This window comes from Cyprinus carpio, chromosome B13 (assembly GCF_018340385.1).
Source record: "Cyprinus carpio isolate SPL01 chromosome B13, ASM1834038v1, whole genome shotgun sequence".
In the NCBI taxonomy this organism is placed as follows: Eukaryota; Metazoa; Chordata; class Actinopteri; order Cypriniformes; family Cyprinidae; genus Cyprinus; species Cyprinus carpio.
The window spans coordinates 11,425,774-11,450,868 of NC_056609.1; the positions used below are offsets into that span (position 1 = coordinate 11,425,774).

A 25,095-nucleotide genomic window follows, 5' to 3' on the forward strand; every position below is an offset into this window, starting at 1 on the left:
TATGTATTAGCAGACTATATAAGAATTTAAAGAAGTATCTGAACATTTTTATGTTGGGTTCAGAGCTGAACATTAAAATGCTTATGCTTTGGATACACTGTTTATAGTATAGTATAGTATAGTATAGTATAGTATAGTATAGTACAGTATAGTATAAAATAAAATAAAATAAATTGAAAATAAAATAAAATAAAATAGCCCTTTTTATGTTTCAATTATGTTTTTTAACATGCATTTCTGATTGTCACTACTATATAATCTATAAAAAAAAATCTATGCATAATACAGGGGTTTGTTGAGGTTAATTAGATTTCTGAGAAATTGGCAGATGATGTGAAATGCAAATATTTAATATAATATATATTGTTTATATTGTTGAATTAATTACTTTTTTATTACTATTTTCCACAATATTTGTGTGTGCAATGTATTTTTACGTTTATCAGAGCATAATTTTAGCAACATGCTAACATCAAATTTTGTTGATTGCTATTTGAATGACACAAACGAGTTTGAACGTTCCAAAACGCTCACTTACAACAATACATTCCATTATGACTGCCTAAGACAGAAGACAACAAGACAGCTCACTAGGTTTTGAAGCAGACCCAATTTTGTTGAGAACAGCAAATTATTAGGGCGTTCTTGAAAAGAAGTGGTCGAAGCTGAATCACAAAAACACATCACATCTGTGAAGGGTCTTTGCCTGCTGATTGTGGAGACTGGCCTGGCGGCATGAAACATATCTCATTTAAAGTGAAATCAATGAGGGGCTTTGACAGTCCTGTCTGCATGTCTAACCTTGGCAGTCTATAAGTGTAATTAAGGGAGATTAGACACTATTAAATGGCCTGCTTCAGTGAGATGAGCATAAACAAAGTTTAAAGAGCCGCTCCATCTCTATTCCCAGGGTAGGCTGTATTTATCTCAAAACCTTTATTGCTGAGAAAAGGGGAGCTTTTCAAAGTCCCGCTGATGGGAATGGCTTGTAGTCTGGGTTCACAGATCTTCGGGAGCAGCCAGCACAGAGTAATGCTCAGGAAACTACACAGCTGAGGCAGCGATTTGTTTCGGCATGGAATTCCCCTTCAGTTCCTGTGGCCGTCATTCAATACATATTATGACCATTCCTTCAGCTGCAACTATATAACAAAGCTCTTTGTAATCAGACTTAAGGCATTACATGGCTTACTCCGCTGAGGACTGTTGCACTGGTCTTGCTGTGAGCTGGCCCACTGGTTGGCAGATTGTGTCCATACGTTGAACCCACAAAGATGGACATCTCCACTAGCTGTGGATGAACGCAGCCAGTCCACACAGGGGGCAGATTGAAGGACATCCACACTAACAAGCTAAGGGGCAAAGGGTCAGGCGTTGTTATTCATACAGCCCATTACTGTATAGAGCCTGTAATGGCGAATTCTCATCTCTGTTTGTGACTTATTCTGAGGTATTTTATTTTTCGGTTTCATTTTTGAAAATAAACACAACTATAAATGGCATTAAAAAGAGGTCTGACAAGTTCCCAAAAATAGCTGCTTGAATAACAAGGCCTTAAATAAACACAGAGTTTACTTCATACTTCTAACTTGAACAGACATGTGATTAAACATTTGAACCCAATAAATGGTTAGAAAGGCTCAATTTTCTCACAAAACAAAGGGAACATCTGTGCTGAAAAGACCAGCTCAGATTAGCATAATGTATAATGTACACCCAGGCTGGTTTAAACTGGTTAGCACTTAGCAATAGACACCAGCATGGTCCTTCTGGTGAAGTTTTGCTAGTTAAGCTAGTTAATAAACCTGGTCAGGACACCAACACACCATTATCCAACACTAGGGACCATAATCCAACACATATTTTGGTGTGCAAACAGACAACAGGCAGCTCTAGTTTACAGAGGTCGACCGATAGTGGACTACTGAAACTATTTTAATTTTATTGTCATATAAAATATAGAACTAATAAAAAATGGAAATTGTTTTAAATCTCATTTTTGTTTAAATGTCATTTTCAAATAGAACTGTACATATATCATGTAAGTGCCTTCACATTAACATTATACTGTTTTCTTATTTTAGATATAATATAATATAATATAATATAATATAATATAATATAATATAATATAATATAATATAATATAATATAATATAATATAATATAATATAAACAACATATCTGGTTTATGCTATGACATAATATTGCATATTAGCTATTTGCCTAACGATATTAGCAGGAGGCACAGAGGATTTTTTTGGACAGACAGAAAAACTGTTTATGCCTCTGCAGATGAGTTGGGTAGATAGATTTTGGTCTATTTAGAGGAGAACGGTTATTAATTTTTAATGCATATGTCCTTTTTTAGTTAGCCTTATAGACTTGCATTAAAACCCACAGTGTTGGGGCTTGAAGTGAAGATTAAGGCTCAGAATGTACTTTCATTTAGAAGTGATATGATGTTGTGTCTGAACTGTTGTAATTGAGCCCTGCCAGTAATGTTTTCTAGGGCTAACATTCCAACAGGAAGTGAAATCGCACGTAGTGCAAGCTCATCTATCGGACTGATCCAGGCTGTATGAAAATGAAATATCTCGCATTCAGCAAAGACTGGAAAAACTAAGGTTTTATGGGTGAAATCTACATCATCATAGCTAATGTTCTGACTCACTAGCTGATGTCTCATTACTGTACTAGAATCAGAGACAGAAATAGGACAGAACGATACCTGGTAACAGCCACAACGACTAAGCTAGAAAGCTGGGTAGGGACTGTGTGAGCTTCAGAGTCTGCAGGCTGTGTTTTAGGATCTGGATTGGGTTATTAATTAAGATCAGTCGTGAGGCTCACAGGGGAGAATCGTCAAGGAACTACTTTGATTACATGGGACACAATTGCTCATCGGCTCAAGGCCACACAAATGAAAGGACTCGAATGAGTATTGAACAGTGTGTCTCTAGAGCGGAAATAGCTAGACTCACTTCCCATCAGGCAAACAGTCATTTACTGTAAAAACTAAATCAGTGACTTTCAGTTCCTATATTAAATTCTACCGCTATCTATGATAAGAACCGAAATAAAATGTGCAATGTTTCTAAATCATCAATTGAGACCCGAGGCGTTTTCTCCTAGGAGAAAAAGAGGTGGTGACTTCTCTAAAACATTCGGACAGTAAACTAATTGAAAACACAGGAATACAAAAGTATTAATATTTCCACCTGCAAATACAGTTTGACTGTTTTTCTTCCCTTGGGTTCACTGTGTTCTCACTGAGCTCCTTAAAGCTGTAAAACACTGGCTAAAAGTCACAAGACAGTAGGCACTGTGACTGGCTGATTAGATTAGTGTGTTGATGCCCACATACATTTATATTTATAACTGGTCAAGAAATTGGGCTAAATGGGTTAAACTGGTGGAAATTAAATGAATAATTACAGAGTACTACCTCACCCATCACCCCTTTCATTCACATCAAAATTAACCTGAAATGACTTGAAAAACACAAAAAAATCAGACAGTTTTTAATGAGAGTTCATTATTTGAGTAAATTTTGATGTAATGAAAACTCTGATGTGACTTTAATGAATAGAATGTTAATATAAAGAAGTAGAAATATTATAGTATTGGTGGCTTATTGACGGTCCTAAGTAGAAGGTGAATGGGGATGGATATGCTTTTAATCATGAAACTATGTCAAGTGCAGCTGAAACATGAACAGACTGACAGGAATAAACTCAAAGGCAAAAATGACTTTGCTTTCTCATTTTATAAGTACCCTACATGCCACTGAATGCAAGTCATTTCAAGCTCCATCATCCTTTGTGAAAGGTTTCATAGAGCCGTGACCACTGATGGATGACTTATCTGCAGATGTCTGCTCCACACACTGCTAAAGAATGCCAGCATCCCACACTCCATTCCAGTACTGCTGCCTCCATCTGTTTATGGCTTTACATGCCATGCATTACCACTGGGTGACTTCTACTAGTCAGTGAATTCCCATCAAGTTTGTTTGCAGTATACTAACATCCATACATTTGGACAAACCTTTTCATTCAATAAATATAATTTTCTACTTGACTACGAAATAACACAAACGGATTATGTAGAGACCACTATAAAAACAAAACAAAACAAAACAAACAAAACAAGACTTCATTGTTTCCCTGCCTAGGCACGAGACTTTACATAAAGTAAAGTAATATAGAATAGAATAGAAAAGGGTGGTTAGGTAAGGTAAAGTAAAGTAAAGTAAATTAAAGTAAAGTAATAGCTAGACTTTACATAAATTAATGTGGAGAGAGAATTCTTCAGAGTGTTTCCCTGCCTAGGGCAGTAAAGTAAAACAAAACTTCAGAGTGTTTTAACCAGTAAAGTGTCTATCTCAAGTATAATTTTAAACACAAAGATATTGGTTGTGCATAAACTACTCTTTACAAATGGGAACCTGTTGCAGACCAAGACACAATTCCTCTTTCATTTTCACACATTAGTGAAACATACTAAATATCTGGTGAGCGAGGAGAAGCAAACATTATTGAAAAAAGGTCAGTCGCCTCATTTGCTACAATTAATGAAAATAATGAGTTAATCTGTGAGGTACCATAAGCTACCAGTGATTGGAACAATGAGGCTAACTAAGCCATTGTTTTGTAAATGATTGCAGTGCACAATGTGGAATTATCAAGGAAAAAGTCTAATTAGAATAAATTCTGTCCTTTTCACAGTCAAACAGAGAGAGAAAACCAAGAGAGCGAGACACCGGGACTTGTGCAGCTCCTCAAGCCCTTCATTCATTCCAGACCCAAGCCTCCATAAATTAACTCAGTGGTAATGAAAATGTCATCTCTCTGCTAAAGTAGTGGACTCTCATTTACTGTTCCACAAATACATCATCTGCAGCACATACATTTGCATTAAGACCATGCATATTAAAATATTCTGCTTTTGCATTTAGAATGTTGAAACAAAACAATTCTACAAAAAAAACTGCTTATCAAACCATAACCTCGCTCAGCGGAAGAAAAGACATTTAAGTGAATTACAATCTTGGAAAAGTAACATCTCAGGAGATGAACGAACATCACATTCTCTAGAACCCATTTTTCTTTAAGCCGCAAACATGGATTCATCTACTGATCTTGGCACTGATGTCAGATGTGGGCTTGCTGCTTGACATATGACTGCAGAATGTGTGATGCTGTAATAATTAGCATAAATCAAGCAGCTTTCTTCACCCTTCAACTCCCATTGAAGTGCAGCCAGCAGCTGACCTCAGCACTGTGCAGGTGTGTCCTACCTAACAGATGCAGCAAACACTTCCTAGATGTTTACACCGTCAAGATAAGCTGTTCAAATGAAAGGTGTTTATGAAACCATAGCGTTGAATTTTGTTTTTGTTTTTTTAGTAATTGGAATTTTACAATAGTTTTTTGCTAGGGAGTTTGGGGTATTTGCAAAGCAGTAGTTTCACGTAACAAAAACTGTGGAATATGAAACACAAAATATTAATAACTATAAGCAATAGTAATAGACCCTTGGTAAGCAATACTTCTTTCTTATTTGCAGTGGTAGCATGACAATGTCAAAAGGTTGTGATCTCTAAGAGAACATTAAAAGTACAGTGCTGATTAGGAGACCAAGTTTTCACTAAAACTCTACTGATTTAGTGCCCCCTGCTGGCGCTGATCCAGAAACTACCACCCCCTGTGTAGTTCCCTTTCATCAAAACGTCTGTTTAAACAGATTTTAATGTCATTTTATAGTTCTAAACTAGTCTTATTGAAGCCAACTGAAACAAATTAGACATGAGGAAAAATGTGTGTGCATGCTTAGCCTGTAGATACGAGCTCTGGGATGTGCTTGTGTCTGATTACCACTGAAAAGATCCCCTCCAAGAAGATAGTTTCCTTGTTTTAATGAGACAGAACTCGTGAGATGCTTTTCTTTTGAAAAACAACAGCCAATGCAAAAACTTGGAAGTCACTTAACATTAGCCATAAAAGCTCTCTCTCTGAGCTGAGATTCTTGCATGACTTCATGGAACAACACAAATTGTTCTGCGCCACAGTAGGAGGTTCATTATGGCCCCCCGTGGGCAGTCCGTTCTGACTAAAACGTGTGCACAATGACAGGCTGACGCCTCACAGTCATTATGAAACAGCTCTCCTGGTCTGTCTGGTTTGAGCTGTTGTCTCTGCAGCACGTGACTGATGCCATGCACCTCTCAACAATAAGGAAGGCCCAATGGCTCCGAGCCACTGTGAGTTTTGGGCCAATTGGTGGAAAGTCACATGCCCTATCATACTGATTTTACATTAGTTAGTCATGAGTTTTATGCCTTACAAATGATGCTGACTCAAAGGACACTTCTGGATTTTCAACCAGCTTTGTGTTGTTATAATGTCAGTAGTATATGTAAATAATGTGTACTCTTTCTCTTTCTCCTTGTTACCTACGCCCTGATCTCTCAATTTGTCAGCTGAACTTGCTCCAGGGCTTATGTTAAATCTACAAACAGTACTTCCCCATTTTTGTGTTTCCCTGTCCACAGAGAGTTAGACTATGCCCAGTGCATTATGGGTGTTGATGTTTCCCCACCTTTTTTTGCAAAAGTTTATGCCACAATCCCTTTCCTCTGCTTTCTTTACTCATGTAGCACAATTAAAAAATGTAAAGTGCACATAAAAAAAAAATAAAAAAAATTAAAAAAAATATATTTATAATAAACACTTTTTTGCAAATAAGAAAAATATACAAATATAATATAATATAATATAATATAATATATAAAAATTCATATATAAAAAAGTTTTTTATAATACTTCTATGTATTCAACCAGGATACATTAAAATGATCAAAAGTACAGGAAAGTCATAATTAATGTCACAAAAGATTTCTGTTTCCCATAAATGCTGCTTTTTTAACTTTCTTTTCATCAAAATATCCTAAAAAAATGATTGCCATATCCAAAAAAAAATATAATATATAATAATAATAATAATAATAATAATAATAATAATAATAATAATAATAATAATAATAATAAATGTCTAAGCATTATATTAGATTTTTATAAAATGAACAGGGATCATGTGACACTGAAGACTGGAGTAATGATGCTGAAAATGCAAGTTTGCATCACAGGAATAAATTACACACACACACTCAAACACACATAATATTTTACACTATATTTATATACTATATTTATATACTATATATATATTGCATCACAGGAATAAATTACACACACACATATATAAATATATATATATATATAATAAATATAATTTTATTTAAATAATATATGACCCCCCCCCCCCCCCAAAAAAAAAAATTAAAATTAAAAAGTTATGGTGGGAACAGTAAAAATCAGAAAACACAGCAGAAAGAAATTCTTATTGTTGAGCCCTGTTGAATGTGAAGGCACATTTTATAGGTTACCAGGCTTGAGAGAAGTGCTATACCTTGCAATCCATCCATAACTATATTTATAACTATATTATAAATATATTATACAGCTTGAGAAAGTTTGATTTATTATTATTTATAATTTTGGATTTCTACACAAAATCTCAACTGAGGGCCAGAGCAGATTGTGTTATTTTTCCTCACGATATGCACTGGCTTACAGAATCATCCTCTGAGTGGTTAGTTATTTTCCTAACCGTGTTCAAGCAAGTTGTGAAGCACTTCCGTTGTTTGGTCTCGCTTGAATAGAGATTGGTGCAGACACAGGGGACTGTAGGCAGTCTGACAACAGACTGGAATAAAGATGTTTTCCTTTGGTTACTAATAATTCAGGAATGCGTCTCTTCCTCGTACACGTCTAGCTTGGCAAACAACTCACGTACGCAGTGATTTGTTTATGGATTAGAATGGTGATACAGTGAAAATAGGATAAAAAAGCAGTGCAATCAGTTCTCAGGTCACCATTAACCTTGATAAACTTTACAAAGCCGATTCAGTGGAAAACTTTAGGCATAAATCTGACATTTGGCAATGCATCTCTGTGTAAAATATAATTGCTGGGTTTCCAGTATCACTTACAATTTCAAAGTTCACTTTTTTCAGGCATAAGCTCAAAGGCCGTCCAATAAAATAATTAGTCATCATCATGTACTAAACCTTACAATGTTTCTGCTGGCTAATAGGTGTCTAAAATGCCACAGAAGTGTCCAAAGACCCTGTGACAGCTGCTGCCCCGTTACATGGTTTACTTCAAAGTGCCTTGGAGATTGTAAGGAAAAATGAAGCATGAAAGTTTTTTTCAGGACAGTATTCTCTGAGTGCCTGTTCTTTGAGTATGTGCTTAGTTCTAATACATCCTACTTTATGCACTGGCTCTAACATCTTTCTGAAAGCTCTTCTTTAGTCAGCCTCACTTTCATTTCTTCCACACTGCTTATCAGAGCTTTCAGACTGTGCCACACTTTTGCATTATGACGTTAACAGAAATCCTTTTAGACGAATCTGTCTGCATATTCAGAATGGAAATTAGAAAGTAAGAGAGCTCAGAGGCTCAAGTCTAATAGTTCCAGAAGAACCTGGAAGTAATTATGTTCACTTGACAAAACAACATACTGTTATTGAACAAACGCTTTCAAAATTCCTAAACCCAGACCAATACTTTAAAGTGTAACCCGTCCTAGACCTTTCAGCCTGTATTGGCTTAACATGCTTTATTTTTTCTACATTTTCTAACCAATCAAGTTATGGTTATTATGGTATGATAGATATTTTAGAGTGTTTTGGGTTATAGTGCTTTATTATATATATATATAATATATTTTCTAAACCAATCAACTTTGGTCTATATCCATATTGCTGAGCTTATATATATAGGATATATATATATATATATAGATATATATATATATATATATATAATAATATTATTCTATATATATAGTTTAAATTATATATATCTATATATATATATAATATATATATATATATAATATATAGATACTTAACATGCTTTATTTTTTCTACATTTTCTAACCAATCAAGTTATGGTTATTATGGTATATGGTATATCAGAGGCAAGTGTTAAATATGACCTTAAAAGTATAAAAGTCACTCATTTTTATACAGTAATACTGTCCAACAGGGACAACTGCAGGTAAAGTTACAGCAGAGGCTTGCCTCCCCTGAGCCCATTGACTTTTAACAGAGACCCCATAGCATGCCTTGACTTTACTGGGGGGTAAATGAGAATCAATGGGGGAAAGTCATGTGAGAGGAGGCAATGCCTCCATCAGAATAACACTGGATATGATCGGTTATGATTGGATGTGATTTTTTCGTGCGATAAATCCCGCTTCTTGTTTTCGTGCGAGCTCTTGGCCTGAATGAAGAAAATAAAGCCATAATAGACTAATTATAAAGTAAGTAAACAACTCACCCGCTTAGATATCACTAATTTGTGTCACGTCAAAATAAAACTTGAAATGGCCTGAAAACGTGATGACAGTGTCAGTTTTTAGTGAGCATTCAGCTTGATGAAATGAAAGATTTTATGACGATAATCCGAAAATAAGTTGACTATTAAAAAGAACAGCTGGACATCAGTTCACAAATAAAAAAATATCGGTAACACTTCACAATAATGTGTAATTTGTTAACATTAGTTAATGTGTTAACTAACAAACAAAATTAAACTCACTTCAAATAAAACTGAAATAAAAAAAATAACGCTAAATAGAACTATTAAAAAATGCAAATGCAACAAAATTACAAACAAAAAAGTAAACCAATTCAATAACTAATTTGTAAGCAAATGAAAAATATTAATAAATAGTATATAAATAATACCACTGTCAAAACTCTGAGGTAATTTATTCTGAAATTACTATACCTCGCTATCAAACTACATACATTCTGAATCATTATATTATAAGATAATGGACTGTCTTTTTAAGGAAATAGCTAATCCTGTAGTATTTGTTTTATGGATATGTGTGATACTTCAAATCATGCAGCTTATTGCATATTATTTTTCTAAGTGATATTATTATTATTTTCTAAGTGATCATATATAAAATATTGATAAAACTGCCTAAAGAATGGATAGATTTACATTGAGGAAACTTATTTTGAGGCCAGAAGGCTCTTTTTGTAAGAAACCACATAGCAACACCTTGGCATCCACACAAACACCAGCAGAATGTGTGCCACAAAGGCACCATATTTCCTTCATAATACATTTTAGATGTTTCTAGACCCTTGATAATGTAAGAGAAAAAAAATGTTGTTTTATTATTCCAGTGAGCCATCTTCAAAAGAATGTATGTGGTCATCTCCAAAAGTATCCGACGGATAAATCTCCATATGGAAGTGGTTGCCATGGCAATTCAGTCCTTCACTGCAATGCATAATTCTTGCTCCTAAATTGATACATTTCCATTTCTAAAATGATATTTTGAAACATTCATGCATCTCAGGCCTGGCAGCAGCTTTGTCCATTACTGCATTTTTCTGCAAAATGGACTTTAACATCCTGATTGCTGTCATTTCTCATGTGGAAACCTTGTAGCATGAGCATCACAGCCCCGTGCCATCCACCCAATTTACCAGACACACAAACCCTTCATTTCTACAGCCGCTCCTATGCAAGAGGAAAAGCAGAGAGCATCCAAACCAGCTCAGAGGAGCAGTAATGAGCACGGGGGAAATTCCCAAAGCACATAAAATGAAAGAAAAAAGCTCAATATTAAATGAAACCAAAACAAATATGACTACAACAAAGCCAACCCTTTAAAAAACTACTTTGAAGTATCTTACAAAATTTGCATTAATACTGAAATGGTAGTCAACTCTATTTAATTTTTAACAACATGTAACATTGTTTTTTTTATTTATGATCCAGAGCTGTGCAGATTACTTACAAATTGTAGTGCATAAGTGATTATGAATTACATGATGAAAACTGTAGCTATTAATGTAATCTACAGTAAGTTACTCATTTTAGGGAATGTATTCTGACTACTTTTTAGATTACTTTTTTTTTTAAATCAAATTTGTTTTAAACTTACAATTAAACATACCATACTGACATAAAAAAGCAAAGAGAAAGAATATATATTCTATTTTTTTGATATCATTAAATTAATTGGATTTTCCAAAATTGGCTTAATTCAAGAACTGCAGTGGGCTTGTGAGTTGATAAAAAGCTAATTATTAATAAAATAAAATACATTTCAACATTAAAAATAGAAATATTTAATTTGTTTTACCTGTATTCTTTTTAGCGACATCGGACTGTAAACATGCAAATGTTTTTGTTAAATTACTGAAATATTAACTTCCTTAGAGATATTTCCCTCAAATGTTTATGCTGGTAACATCATTTGCAATAACAATATTAATTTGAACTTAGTTCTCAAAACCTTTGAACCCTTTGTCAGATCAAGGGTAGAAAAGAGTGCCATTTCATGCTGGCTTCAAGGGGGTAAAAAAAATCCCACCTTTTTTTACTCTGACTGACCTTGGGAAACGGTTACCCCAGCAACCACCAAAGTCAGTGTAGGTCATGTGTCTGAAGCTGTTAATGTCTGTCTGCCTTCTTCTCGTTTCTCTCTTTGTTTCTCTCACCCTGTCATCCACCCTTCTCCACATTTCTCTGTCTCTCTCAGCCACCTTCTCACTCCCTCTTTCTTCATGACAACAGGCCAGTCTCCCGAAACAAATAGAAGTTTGAAACAAGTTTTTAATCATCCGTCCTGATCCAGCAAGAGACCCGTTCAGGATTACATGGATTTAGAGAATGTATACTACAATATCACTGAATGACAGCTATGAATATATAACATGAGGATGACATTGCAAAAGATAAACCATATTTACACAAAAAATATTGGCAGTTATACTATTTGAATATATTTTAAATGTAATTTATTCCTGTGATGTCAAAGCTGAATTTTCAGCATCATTACTCCAGTCTCCAGTGTCACATGATCCTTCAGAAATCATTCTAATATGCTGATTTGCTGCGCAAGAAACATTTATTATTATTAATGTTGTTGAACAAAGTTGTGCTGCTCATAATTTTTGTGGAAACCATGATGGAAATATTTTTTTCAGGATTCTTTTAATAGAAATATTTGTTTTAATTGTTTTTTTAAACAGGATTATTTTATTTTATATGATTTTAATTGTTATTTGAGGTGAATAGATAGTTATATCCTTGCTGAATAAAAGAACTAATTTCTTAAAAAAACTATTTAACTTACCCCAGATTTTAGAGAGGTAGTGTATATGTTTGGTTTTTCTTCTTAGTTTTTTTATTTATTTTTTTTGCATGTGAAATTCTGGTATAGTTATCTTAATACTATTGACTTCTGTATGTGTTGATTCTGTCCATTTACATAAAAATAAACACTAAAACTTAGCTTACAGCACATTATTCTTTTGTTGTTTTGCAAACACTACATTTTCCTTCAGGGAATGCTAATTTAGTTTTGTATGACATAGTTACAGACATATATATATATCTCAATATGGACCAAATAAAAAGCTGAAACAAAGACATTCCCTTCTAGTCCTGCAGCAAACCTACAATCAGACCATTTTGAAAGTGCCCTGAGGCACAGACTGAGCACAGATCAAAGTTTGACTGCCATCCATAATTTTCCAGCCTGTTTTCTAACCCAGCATCACGCCCGGAGTGCATAAATAGCAACCATTGTGAAGCATTTGAGCATCAGAGATGTGACAACGGCAGCCTGATTTCACGACAGTTTCAAAGTAACAAAGAACAGGCTGACTGGTTCAGTTACAGAATAAAGTGTTTCCTGATAAAACAGGCAGTGCACAGAACCTACTCATGTTCATAATCATGGATCATGTTGTGATGTTGATGAATGTGCAGTTAATGACAAATAAAGGTTCTTTAGGGCATAAGATCAAGCTTTAAATGGAGAGAATGGACAACTAGTCATTATCTAAGCACCTTTTTAATGGGCGTCAGTTTAAAAGTTGCAGATTAAAATAGGTCTGTTCTGCCATGAGGTTAGATAACTGTTCGGCTATCTGTATCTGTGAACAGTTGGCACTGCAACATTAACGTATGCAAGGTTCTTAAAATGACCAAAATCTGCTCAATTAGATAGAATAATCATAGTTATACGCTGGGAAAATGATGGACCTCGGAGGCACACTCTCTCAGAGGCCAGTGTTTGAAGATGGCAGAGAGGCAGGGGGCGTCTAAAAGCGTCTCCTTCTTCCCCTGTCTTGGCAGAGCCCCTCTTAAAAAGCGTTCAGGAACACAGCAATTGATTTCAGAGCGAGCGAATCAGCTGGGTCGTGGGAGTCTAACGGCAATCAACGTGTCACTGTTAATTAGGTGCCACTCGGAGATGCCCGTGAAACTCTGCTTCCTTAGCAGGGTGGAAAAGAAAGCACAAAAAGCAGTTTTTTTTAAGAGCCAGAGCTGGAGGGTTGCCTGAGCTCCCGTGTGTGTTTTCTCCCGAGAGATAGAGGACAGGGCTGACGGTGTTATCTCAGCATCCTCACATCAGCTAGTCCAGGACTGAGCTAGTCTCAGCCTCTGAAGGCAAGCCTAAGGACTGCACAAAGTTCACTGAAATCTGACTGACAGGCTTTATGCAACTTTCAGGAGTAAAGGCACACAAGTTTTTTCTTCAGTTCACCTGATAATGAAGTTTAGGATGCATAATATATGGCAGCCAAGTGGTTTGGAGAATGGCTGGATGGATATATCGGTATCATATCGGTATTCGGCCGATACTATTAAATTACTTTAATATGAATTAATTCTAGTAATATTTTATTAAATATTTTAATGAAATTAAATCTAATTTATTAAATAATAATATAATTAAATAATATGTACCACACATACATTAAATAATTCTCAAATTATTATTATAAATTATAAAAATATAATTACAACAAATAAACAATACAGATTAATACTATATCAATATTATCATAGTGGAAAGAATTTCTATTAGTTCTATTAAATGTATTATTTTAAAACACTAATAATTTGCTAACACTGTTAATGTAATCCTCAGCAAATCAGTCATTTTCATATTGTTCAATATAATGTTGAAATGCCTAAATACACTTGTAGCATTTAAATAGCATTTTTCTACGTTTTGTTCATAACATGACAAAATTATGGGTGCATTAAGTACAATAAATTCAAATAATCTATTTCTGATAACTCTGCCACATAACAACAAAACAAACTGTTGTTGGTTTCATAACATGACAGTCAAGTGGCTGTCTAAGTGGACGTTTTTGGCCAGTATAAGCTGCTATGATGATTTTTTTCCCAAATAACTGGCTATATGAGACTAGGACTGAGGCAGGATCCAACTCCACATCTCACTGGACATGAGTTAAAGCAGGAGACAGAGAAAATTATGCCTTGGGGTTAATTAGGGGGTATTAGCATCTCAGCCCATGTCTTTAACCGCCACACCACCATGAAAATAAGGGAGGAAAAAGAGTAATAATAAAGCGAGAAAGAGAGACACACCAGCAATGCAGCAACTCACCTACAGAATGATGGACAACACGGACGAGCTGTGCTGACAACTATATTGGTATTTTCACAGTTCATTTCTCGAGGATGCCTGGGCAAAATATAGAGGGTACAATGCACATGCGGTTTATTTCAGAAACCTGTGCTGTCTGACTGCCTCAGTGATGTCATCAAGCTCGATCAGGCCTGACACCACAGACGAAACAAATACTTGTGATTTTGTATGACTGGCAGTACTTATTCTGGCTGTTTTTTAGACATGATGAAAACTATTTTGCATATTCTCACAATATTCTCACTTTCAGTGTAGCAAGACTTTCACCTAATGCAGAATGAAAGGCACAACTGCCACTTCTGTAAAAAACCTGTAACGCAACGTACAGTATTTAAAGTCATTTTGTTATGTTAATTAACTGCCAAAAGGCTTGGAAATAGCTACACTTCACTAAAAGTGAATTATATTTTTTCAGCATTAGAAATCTCAAGTAATTATATTGGCAACATTACGGTGTGCAAAACAAAACATGAAGCAAAGAGGTTATTTTACAACCCTGTAAATTAATGAGAGTGTTGCACATTGATTTTATCAAATGTCCCAAAAAGAATAAGCAAATCGTTTACCAAAAATATACACTTCCGGACAGTAATATAGCCTATAAAAAAGAAAGAAAGAAAGAAAGAAAGGTTGCATCAAATTGATTAAAATTATTTATGTTACAAAAGATTTATATTTTAAATAAAGGCTGTTTTTGAACTTTGTTGTCAAAAATACATGAAAACATCTCCACAAAAATATTAAGCACCACAACTTATTAAGCAGTTTTAACTGTTTTTAATATTGTTAATTGTGTAGATTGAGCAGCAAATTTGTGTTTTGTGTGTTGTGTAATAGAGTAATGAAGCTGAAAATTCAACTTTAAAATCAGAGGAAGAAATTAAATGTTGGAGTATATTGTGATAGTGAAGATTGTTTTAAATTTTATTAATTTTTATTTATATTTCTGTTTTTACTGTATTTCTGATCAAATAAATGCAGCCTTGGTAGTAAACTTTTTTCAAAAACATTAAAACATCTTACCGGCCACAAACCTTTGAGGAGTACAATTAAGTTTTTATTGACATAAATAGTTTATTCTATTGAAAAATAGAAATATTGGGCAAAATTGTCAATTTCATGCTAAAGTCAAACTCAGTTGAAATCAGTTTGAGTCAAGTCTCCCATGCAGTTCATGTGAGCAGCACTAGTTGTACAATGCAGGAAGATGCTGCCTATGTAGGGCCTTCCAAATCGGTCAAGTATGAGGTTTCAGTTCAGTTGCCTCACTAGGTTTTGGACCAAAGCCTAACTTGTGCACTTAGCTCACATTTAGTTCCATGAAGACTAGTTTAATTTTCTAATGAACACACAGGCCATCATCTAAATCACTGAATATAATTAGCACACCAAATGTGCTTTCATCCCTCCCACAGTAGTTTACACAGTTCAAATGTTCCCTAGGTTAAGAAAATATTCTGTAAGCACTGCCTCCTCGTGTTGTCATCTAAGGCAGAATGATTGTGTCTGAAGATTTCCCCCGGAGGCTTTGCTGAAAGTGGGAGAATTTTCTGAAGTTTTCTGAAGAATGTAAACTATAAAGGCCAGAGGCTTCCCCTCAGCCAAGATGGAGCCCTGCAGCAGTGTGTGTTCAGCTTGTCAGTTTCTCTCAGAACTGCTCACAAGCATGAGGACTTCCTCAAAATGACAAGAAGGAGCTCGCAATCTGTTGCTGCCAAATGAGAAGTGGGTCATCTTAGATTACAATAATCTTACGATCTCAAACCAAATCAAATGGAGGCTGCAGTGGTACAGCAGTGTGGGATGTGTGGTAAAATCAATAAATGTTTTTGTTACATTTAAAGTAAATGGGCAAAAATAAACACATTTTTAATCCTAGCCATGGTATTGTGGGTAATGCACGCTGATAATGCATGAAAGAGTCATTGTTTTATAGAAATGCAGGTCCAATCCAGTCTATATCTTTCCCAAACCCACTCCCTGTCTGTCTTTCCAGTAGTCCCTTATCTCAACTTCTCCTGTCCATAAAGGCAATAACAAATGGTTGGTTTGTTTGTGTTTTTTTAATTTACATTTTAAATTTTTATAGCTTATTCAATGAGAACCAAAAATGTTTGTAATTATGCTTGAGCTTCTTTTACCATATCTGATGTGCTCTATGTATGTGTGTTGATTAGGGATGTAACGATTAACCGCGAACCGGTTGAAAATTGATTCAAATATGTGACGATTTAAATCGGTTGAGATGCTAAACAAATCGAGATTCATTTAGGGGTAGGAGTTTATATGAATGCATATCTGAGGGGAACTTACTGTCTTTAGAAAAGTTTAGATGGTATTTTTTATTTTCATCTCGCCTCTGTATAATGCATATTAAAGTTCATAAGTACAGCGCTAATTCGTTTACAGAGGAAACTGCTGTTATATGTAGATTTTATAGTCTCACAAAACTAAAGTCAAACCATTCAGTTTTTGCTATAAAATTTCGAAATGATACAATCTAATTTAAATTAATAACTGCTCATGTTGCATGTATGCAGCATCTTTGTTTGGATCATGATTCAAATGCAGTGGTTGCCTCTAATTTTAAATGGAAAGAGCACAGACAAAGCCTTATTTTGTTTATATGAAGAGATTTATTTTAGTTGTGTTATTTGTTTGATTTAGGGCTTGTTTTAAAATTTCGATTTAGATTTGTTATTTACATTATATTTAAATTTTGTCATTTAGCAGACGCTTTTATCCAAAGCGACTTACAAATGAGAAAAATAGAAGCAATCAAAACCAACAAAAGAGCAATAATATGCAAATGCTATATTAGAATATTATTATAGTTCTATTTCAATTTCACAAAGAAATGTACAGCATTTTGTCCAAGCAATAATAAAAGGACACATTTAATTCATAATTTTTCTTAAATATAATAAAAAAAAACGTGAATTGAATCAAATCGTGAAATCAAAATGCTGAATCGAATCGTGAGTTCAGTGAATCGTTACATCCCTTGTGTTGATAAATGTTTATATGTGAATAAATGTTCATCATATAAAGCGATCATGTCTCTAAAGAGGGCTTGGATTAACCCTCTTGATTCATATGGATTATTTTTATAATTTCTATCAACTTTTTGAAGTGTAAAGGTTTAATGCAGGGGCAGAGCTAAGGTTGGCCACCCACTCACTGCTGTTTCGGCCTCTTTTTTTCTTGAAAGAATTGCATTTATTCAGACCCAGAACATTTTTACAACCACATTAAACGGGGGACTTTTCAGACATGCACTTGACCTTAAAATTAATAGCTCTCAATTATACTGTAATGCTGAATGTCTATAGTCAATGGGAAATATTAAATATTAGGGGGAAAAAATTCTTAGAGACATCAGTAGTATTGGTATCAGTGATACTCACCTTCAGTCATAAAAAAGATCCCATTAAACAAATATTACGATTATACAGTCTTTATGTTGTTTCTACATTAATTTAGAGATTGAATGTAAATTATTGCAATATAAAAGTATATTTAAAACTTTAATGTTAGAAGGGATTAATCTCAATTAATTGCGATTAATTTCAGAAAAAAATATGTGATTAATTAGTTAATTTTTTAATCGACTGACAGCACTACTTTTGAGTGAACTATTGCTTTAAACAGTCCTTCAAAATATTGAATGTGATATTCTTTTAGGGTTAGCTTGATACCACAATTTTGGCTTCGCTAAAATACCAGAATCCCTCAGTAACAATACTAATTCAAAAGATAACCGAGTTGAAAAAGAATGTATATGAATACTGAATACTATGAATAATGAATACTAATGAACATATAATGAATATACAATGAAAACTAATTTCTTTATAAATTTACACAAATTAAATTGATATTAAATTGTTTAAAATTAAATGCAAGTACAAAAATCATTTGGGACTTTGAGCTTGTTACCATATTTCAGAAATTGATATGCTCTTGTGTGTATGTGCATTGATCAGTGTTGTAAATAAAAGTCTAAATAAAATCAGCTAAATGATACACTCACTTGATGATTTCTTAACTCTATGAAAAGAAACTCTGTTTGATCCATCTTGTTCCTCTCACATTTGCCCGTTTCGCATCAGTTTGGGTAAACTTTGATGAACTTCAGATCAGCAGCCTATCAAGTAGAGAAAAGAGCAAAATCATGATATTGTGCCATTTGAAATATAATCTATACCCATAATTTTACCATCTACTATTTTATTTCCCTTAAAAGGCTCATGAACTGAGAAATAAATCAAAATTCCCTTGATCTTTTTACATATAAGAGGTCACTGTACTATAAAAACATCCTGTAAGTTTCAGAACCTCAAATCTTTATCGTTACTCTAAAATCAGCTTTTATTGAAGACAATCTGCTAAAATGACAGCTTGTGGAATGTACCACTTTATGATGTAATAGTGTGTCTAAACACTGCCTCCGCAGAAGATCAACGCCTGCTTCTACATTGCTGCCTGTTTAGCCCCGCCCACTGATTTGCACACATAGTAAGTAAATGACGAGCGGCAAACACAAGTCTATGCAGAAACCAAACAATAAACTTTATTTGATGAACTTTATTTTTAATGAAGTGCCAGACCACTTCAATAAGAACTTGGCCCTTTATTGGTTCACTTCATTTTACCACGGTATTTACACAAGAAAGGCACAATTCAATGCAGGATTTTCAGAAAGACTGCAACTAAAAGACGATGCTGTGCCGACTATATTGGATCAGACAGTAATGTCGCAACTAGCAAGTTTGATTTAATTTTTTTTTTAGGTGGTCACTATTGTTTTTTATTTTTTTACTGTTTGTTTGATATTTATTTGTTTTTTATGCATGTTTTAACATAAAACACAGCATCGTCCATCTGTGAAGGATGTAGATTGTCAAACATACACAACTGTTAGCCAATCATAGCAGTGGGCGTTTACTTCCGAGTCCGAGAACAGAGCGTTCTGATGAGGAGGGTCAAAAAAAGGACAGAAAATAGCCTATTACTTCTAAATTATGTTTTTTGATGTAAAAATCTTGATAACATTATAGGGGGACCTCAGAGAACAGTACAGATTTAAAAACGCAGTTCATGACCCCTTGTATTTCTTATACGTCATCAATAAAGTTGAGTCTCTGTTTTGTTATACTTTGTACTGAAACCTCAAACTAAAATGATAATAGGCAGTTATTTATTATAGGAGAAAATGAGCATTCCACTCAAGCATGCAGTCCGCTTAATGCAAAAGAAACTTCCAGATTTGACAGTTTACTCCGAAGCAGCATTAAACACCACACTCTGAGTTATGCTGATATCACGGCAAATGTCAAACACTGACACAAACAAGTCGCTCTGGCAATCACATGGCACCTTGGTCTCTCTCTCGAGGAGATTAGAGTGTTGACGAAGCTTAAAAGCGTCCTACAAAGATAGCGCTGGCATTAAAATCCTGTCGCTCCTCAGTAAACATTCCCCCCGAAGCATCCTGGTGGCTTCATGTTATTTTACAGAGCTGCGAGGTTCTTATCTTTATTAGCATATTATTAAAATCCAAAAAGCCCAAAGCAGAGCATTCTTGGACAGACAGATTTGGACAATATGGCCGTGTTAATGTTTGGCCAGTTTCCCTGCCCTCCCAGTTAAGTGCTTTTTAAAATATAGAGACTTATGAAACAGGAGAGTTTACATTTTTCACAGATAAATACAGTTGTTTGCATTTATGCTAAAGTGGCAGTTCAATTTCTGTCTCCTTCTGTTCGCGTCTGTCAGTTCACACAAGGCTCATTCTCCCTGCATTATTTGAGAGATTACTGCCACACAGCAGCTGCTCATGAAAGCTTCATGCTGTCCGACAAACAGCTTCCAAGATCCTACACAACTGAAAGAAATTCACATATGATGGCACTGTACAGAGGTGATTCAAAGAATACTACGGTATTAGCATGGTACACACCCAGAAAAATATTTTTCTAAGTGTACACAACCTTTCAAAAGTTCAGAGTTGGTCATATTTTGTAAAGAGATTTTTTTCCCTGCAGCAAGAATTTATCATTTATAAAGTTACAAAAGATCTTGCTGTTCTTTTGAACTTTCTGTTCATTGAAGAATCCTGGAAAAAAAACAAATGTATCAAGGTTTCCACAAATATATTAAGCAACATTGATAATAATAAGAAATGTTTCAAGTGATCATGTGACACTGAAGACTGGAGAAATATGCTGAAAATTCAGCTTTGCCGTCATAGGAATAAATTACATTTAAATATATATTAAAATAGAAAACAGTTTGTTTAAATTGCAAAAATATTTCTGAATGTTACTGTTTTTTGCTGTATTATTTTTATTTTAATCAAATTATTGCAGCCTTGGTGAGCATAAGAGATTTATTTCAAAAACATTAAAACACCTTGTCACCAGTTTTCTTTCATCAGATAAATAAAAATAATATTCTGCTAAATTCCCCAATAGTTAGTGCACATTTTGACATCCTGTGGTAATGAAAAATACCTTTAAAAAAACTTGATGGCTTTCCTTCTGTTGAATACAAATGGAGAGCATTTGATAAATATCTCTGGTTTTCCATAAAATTACAGTCAGTATGATGAATTGTTATTGATCATTTGTGGGTGAACTATGCCTTTAAGTGTGGCTTACCAAAGTTTGAGTCTGCCTCCCTATTGATAAACGTGGAAAAAAGTATGCAGATTCAATCTGAGGCCTGGTAATAGCTGGGATATACTGCTGCCTCATGATATTCATTCTAAAAAGATGATGGTAGATTTTGCCAGTCACTGCTATAGACAGCGATTTCATTCAAAGGATCTGTCACTGATGTGAGCATGTCATGTTTGCATCAGCGTGTTATGTACCTGATAGTTCTGACTCTTGTTCATTTCAGATCATTCAATAGCACTGCATCCGCAATGGCAGCTGGCGCTGAATCTAAAGCAGTGGGAATGAGGGTTTCTTTCCACTTAGACACAGAGGAGGAGTTGTCTGCAACAGGCAGATGGGCTGTGCTTTCTTTGCCTAATGGTGATACGCCCCCCCGGCTGATCTGTATGCTGAGCGAGAGGTAAACGAAACTGTGGCTGGTGCCAACTCCTCAGTCTGTGCCAAACACAAGCTCTAGGTGTTAAGAGCGAAGATTTGTCTCTCTAGACTCCAAGAAATTCAGTGTCGAGCTCAATTAAAGGAAACTAATGAAGGAAGGGTAACATAATCATTTATATTAGGCTACAAAAATGTAAGAAAAATCTCCTCAAAGCTGATGAAAAATACAGTTTGTGTTTGAGCATAAAAGGGTCATACTAAACGCAGCATAATTCACTGATGGAGCTTTGAAGGATTGTGGTCATTAAATTCCTGCAGGGTTTGATTATCGTGTGTCAGTGACTAATATTCATGGCCCATCACCCATCTCTATGCATCTGACCAATCAACATCAATCAAAAGAGCCTCATAAACTGCACTGAGTGCCATCACTGATATAGGGTGAATCTCACAAAACCTGTCAAGAACATGACGGTCATATTTTAGCACAAAATCAAAAGAAAGAAATAGCTATTAAACTTTGCAAAAAAGAAAATTAAACCAGTTTTGCAATATAACATTACTTTCTTGGCATTTCTTTCTAAGCACATTTCCCCACTTTATACTATCACAGTGCTAAAAAATGAAATGGTAGGCTATATTTCCATTTCATTTTGGTTTATTTATAATGGCATTATTTGTTGTACTGTCTTAAATGTATTAAAATGTATACAAAAAAATTAAAATATATAATATACTTTATTTACTGTTTATATATATATATATATATATATATATACTTTATTATATATATACATATATATATATATATATATATATATATATATCACATCAGTGGATTATGCTGCATTTAGTATATACACACACACATACATAAATATTAAAGAAAGTGTATTAGATGTTATATGTATTTTTTATTTTTTATAAACAAATCAATGTTGTCATTCTTATCTACAACTCAAGCTATTAAAAACAGTTTTAGTCAATGAAATTATTCTGACATCAAACCTTGGCATCAAACTAAAATATGCTGAACTTGAAGTACTTAAAATATTAAAACTACAACTGAAATAAAACTAAATTACTATTTTATTAATAATTATAACAAAAAAATTAACAAAAGCACAAAATGACAAAAATTAAAATTAATTCAAAGTATCCTTTGACATTCTTTAATGTGTCAGTACAGCATATTACAATAAGAATCAAATGAGAATAATGAAAATTACAAAAAATCTCAAATAAAACATTCAGTCCTGTTACAGAAATAAGGATTGGATTTTTATATATAAGGAAAACTACACATATGTATATGTATATATATATATATATATATATATATATATATATATATATATATATATATATATGTTCTTTCTAAGATATATCCATAACAACATCTGCCTAAATATCTCTAGCTCACAGCTTCATAGTTTAAAAAAAAAACACTTCTGGCCAGCACATTGTCAGTGTCAGTCAGGCAAAAACTTGTGAAGGTCCTGTCATAAAAAAAGAGAGGCAGCAAATAAAACTGCAACAAATCAAACTGACAGACAGCCAAGCCCAGCTATGCTGACTACCAGTAACTCCACCATAGGGCCTTTCGCACCGCTGGAACCTTTTCATAGTACCAGAACTAATTGTGGAACTACCCACTTTTTGGCATTTTCGCACCGCTGGAACTGGGAGTAATTTTAGTACAGGACTGCCTATTTCGAGAACCAAATTAGCTCCTACTCCGGAGCAGGGTCTAACCAGCACAACTGGTACTACCCGTGATGTAAGTAGACAGTGATTGGCCAGACACGTTAAAAAACGCCCTCATGCTCCATGATTTAAAACGCTGTGTAACATACTGTAAACATTGTGTCAACTTATTTTTGCAAGTATGATGAACAGCGATAGATGGACGGATGCTGAAGTGCAGGAACTTGTAGCAAATGTAGCACTGGCAGTTGTCACTGGAGATTCTTCGTCCTTTCCGTTCTTTCAATCGCTTTACGTAATTCGACATTCCATTTCCATTATTGTGAAACCCGCAAACACAACAAAAACACAACTCCGATCACAGCGTCCTCCATCCTCCTGTTGTTAACGTTGTTCTTCTTTGTTTCCGCCACGCACAAATGACATCTCTGTCAACTACACACTGTCGGTGCGAATGCAACCCTTTAAATGGTACTTGGAAATAGTTCCCGCAAAATCGTCCCAGTACTTTAGTACTGTACATTTAGTTCTGGAACTAAAGCGGTGCGAAAGGCCGAATAAAAAAAATCAGGAAAAAAATGTCTCTAGGTCAGACTCAGCTGCCAGACAGTAGAAATGTAAACATACAGAGGCTTTGATGAAGAGTGATTCTTAAAAACATGGTCTGGGAATGATGATGACATGGGAATGACATACCGACTTTTAGTATTTAACAGACTTCCTGCTACTTGAGTCACTTGAGGCCATTTAGCCAAAAAAAAAACAAAGGGGGTAAAAACCAGCTTGTCTCCTGTATCCTGTCCGACTCTGACAAACAAACAGCTGATGGGTTACCAGCCTCAGGCCCTCCAATGAAACAACACTCATTAGTGTCTCCGTCCAGTCTTGCTTAAACAAGGCGCAGCACTAGAAGGGGACGAGAGAGCACAGCTAAAGAGCGGCTGGCACAGCTACACAAGCTGAAAACTGATCAGGGTAAATATTGAGATTCCTTTGGGCCCGAGTGTTTATGAATCAGGCTTCAGTATTCAAACAGATGATAATAACATGGGTCACAAGGCTGGACAACATCTGACACCACAGCTTCCCCACCTCTGAAACACAGTATCAACCAGTGATGCCAAAAGTATCTCACTTGCACGAAACCTTATCATACTAAACTAATAATTTAATAACACTGTGAAATGTAATCTTCAGGAAATCCTAAAAAAAGAATGTCCATTTTTCATACTGCACATTGTTATACTGTGATGCCTAAATTTATTTGTAGCATTTAAAACAACTGATTTTAGTTTGTTTTGAATTTATTTAAACAGAATCTTACACAGTAAGCCTTGAGTTACACAGAAGCTTTGCGTTTCAGGAGCTAATAAATTATTTACCTCAAATCAATATTTTGTGTCTAATTATTTACTTATGTGGCAAGTAGCCATGTAATAAGTGGAATGATGTACATCCAGCTGGCTGTTATTGCAGAATAAGACCCCTCCGCTCCACATCCTGATCACCCTGTTGGAGTTTATTCTGCGATAACAACCTGCTGGATGTGCTGTACATTATCCCTTAATTATCGCCCTATCAGTATTTTAGTATCAACCAGAATTTACATTTCAGTGCATTCCTAAATGAAAGATTACAAAGAATAGTCATGAAAAATGAGACACATTGATGATTCTTTCAAAATAAGATCAGGAAATTTACATTAAGGAGAAAAAAAAGTGTAATTTGCGACCTCAAGGTGAGTAAGAAG

General features: G+C 34.6%; 1 protein-coding gene across 7 annotated transcripts in view; it reads right to left on the reverse strand.

The window, feature by feature from the left end:
• The window catches only part of LOC109049816 (E3 ubiquitin-protein ligase MARCHF8-like), an 88,917-nt gene that overhangs the window by 45,280 nt on the left and 18,542 nt on the right, over positions 1-25,095 (reverse strand). The window contains exon 3 of one of the 7 annotated variants that reach the window (XM_042736522.1): positions 18,611-18,724. The exons of the other annotated variants lie outside the window; for them this stretch is intronic. Within the exon in view, the coding sequence (XP_042592456.1) occupies positions 18,611-18,655 (45 nt within the window). The 5' untranslated portion in view covers positions 18,656-18,724. The remainder of the gene's footprint in view (positions 1-18,610; positions 18,725-25,095) is intronic. 7 annotated transcript variants of the gene reach the window in all.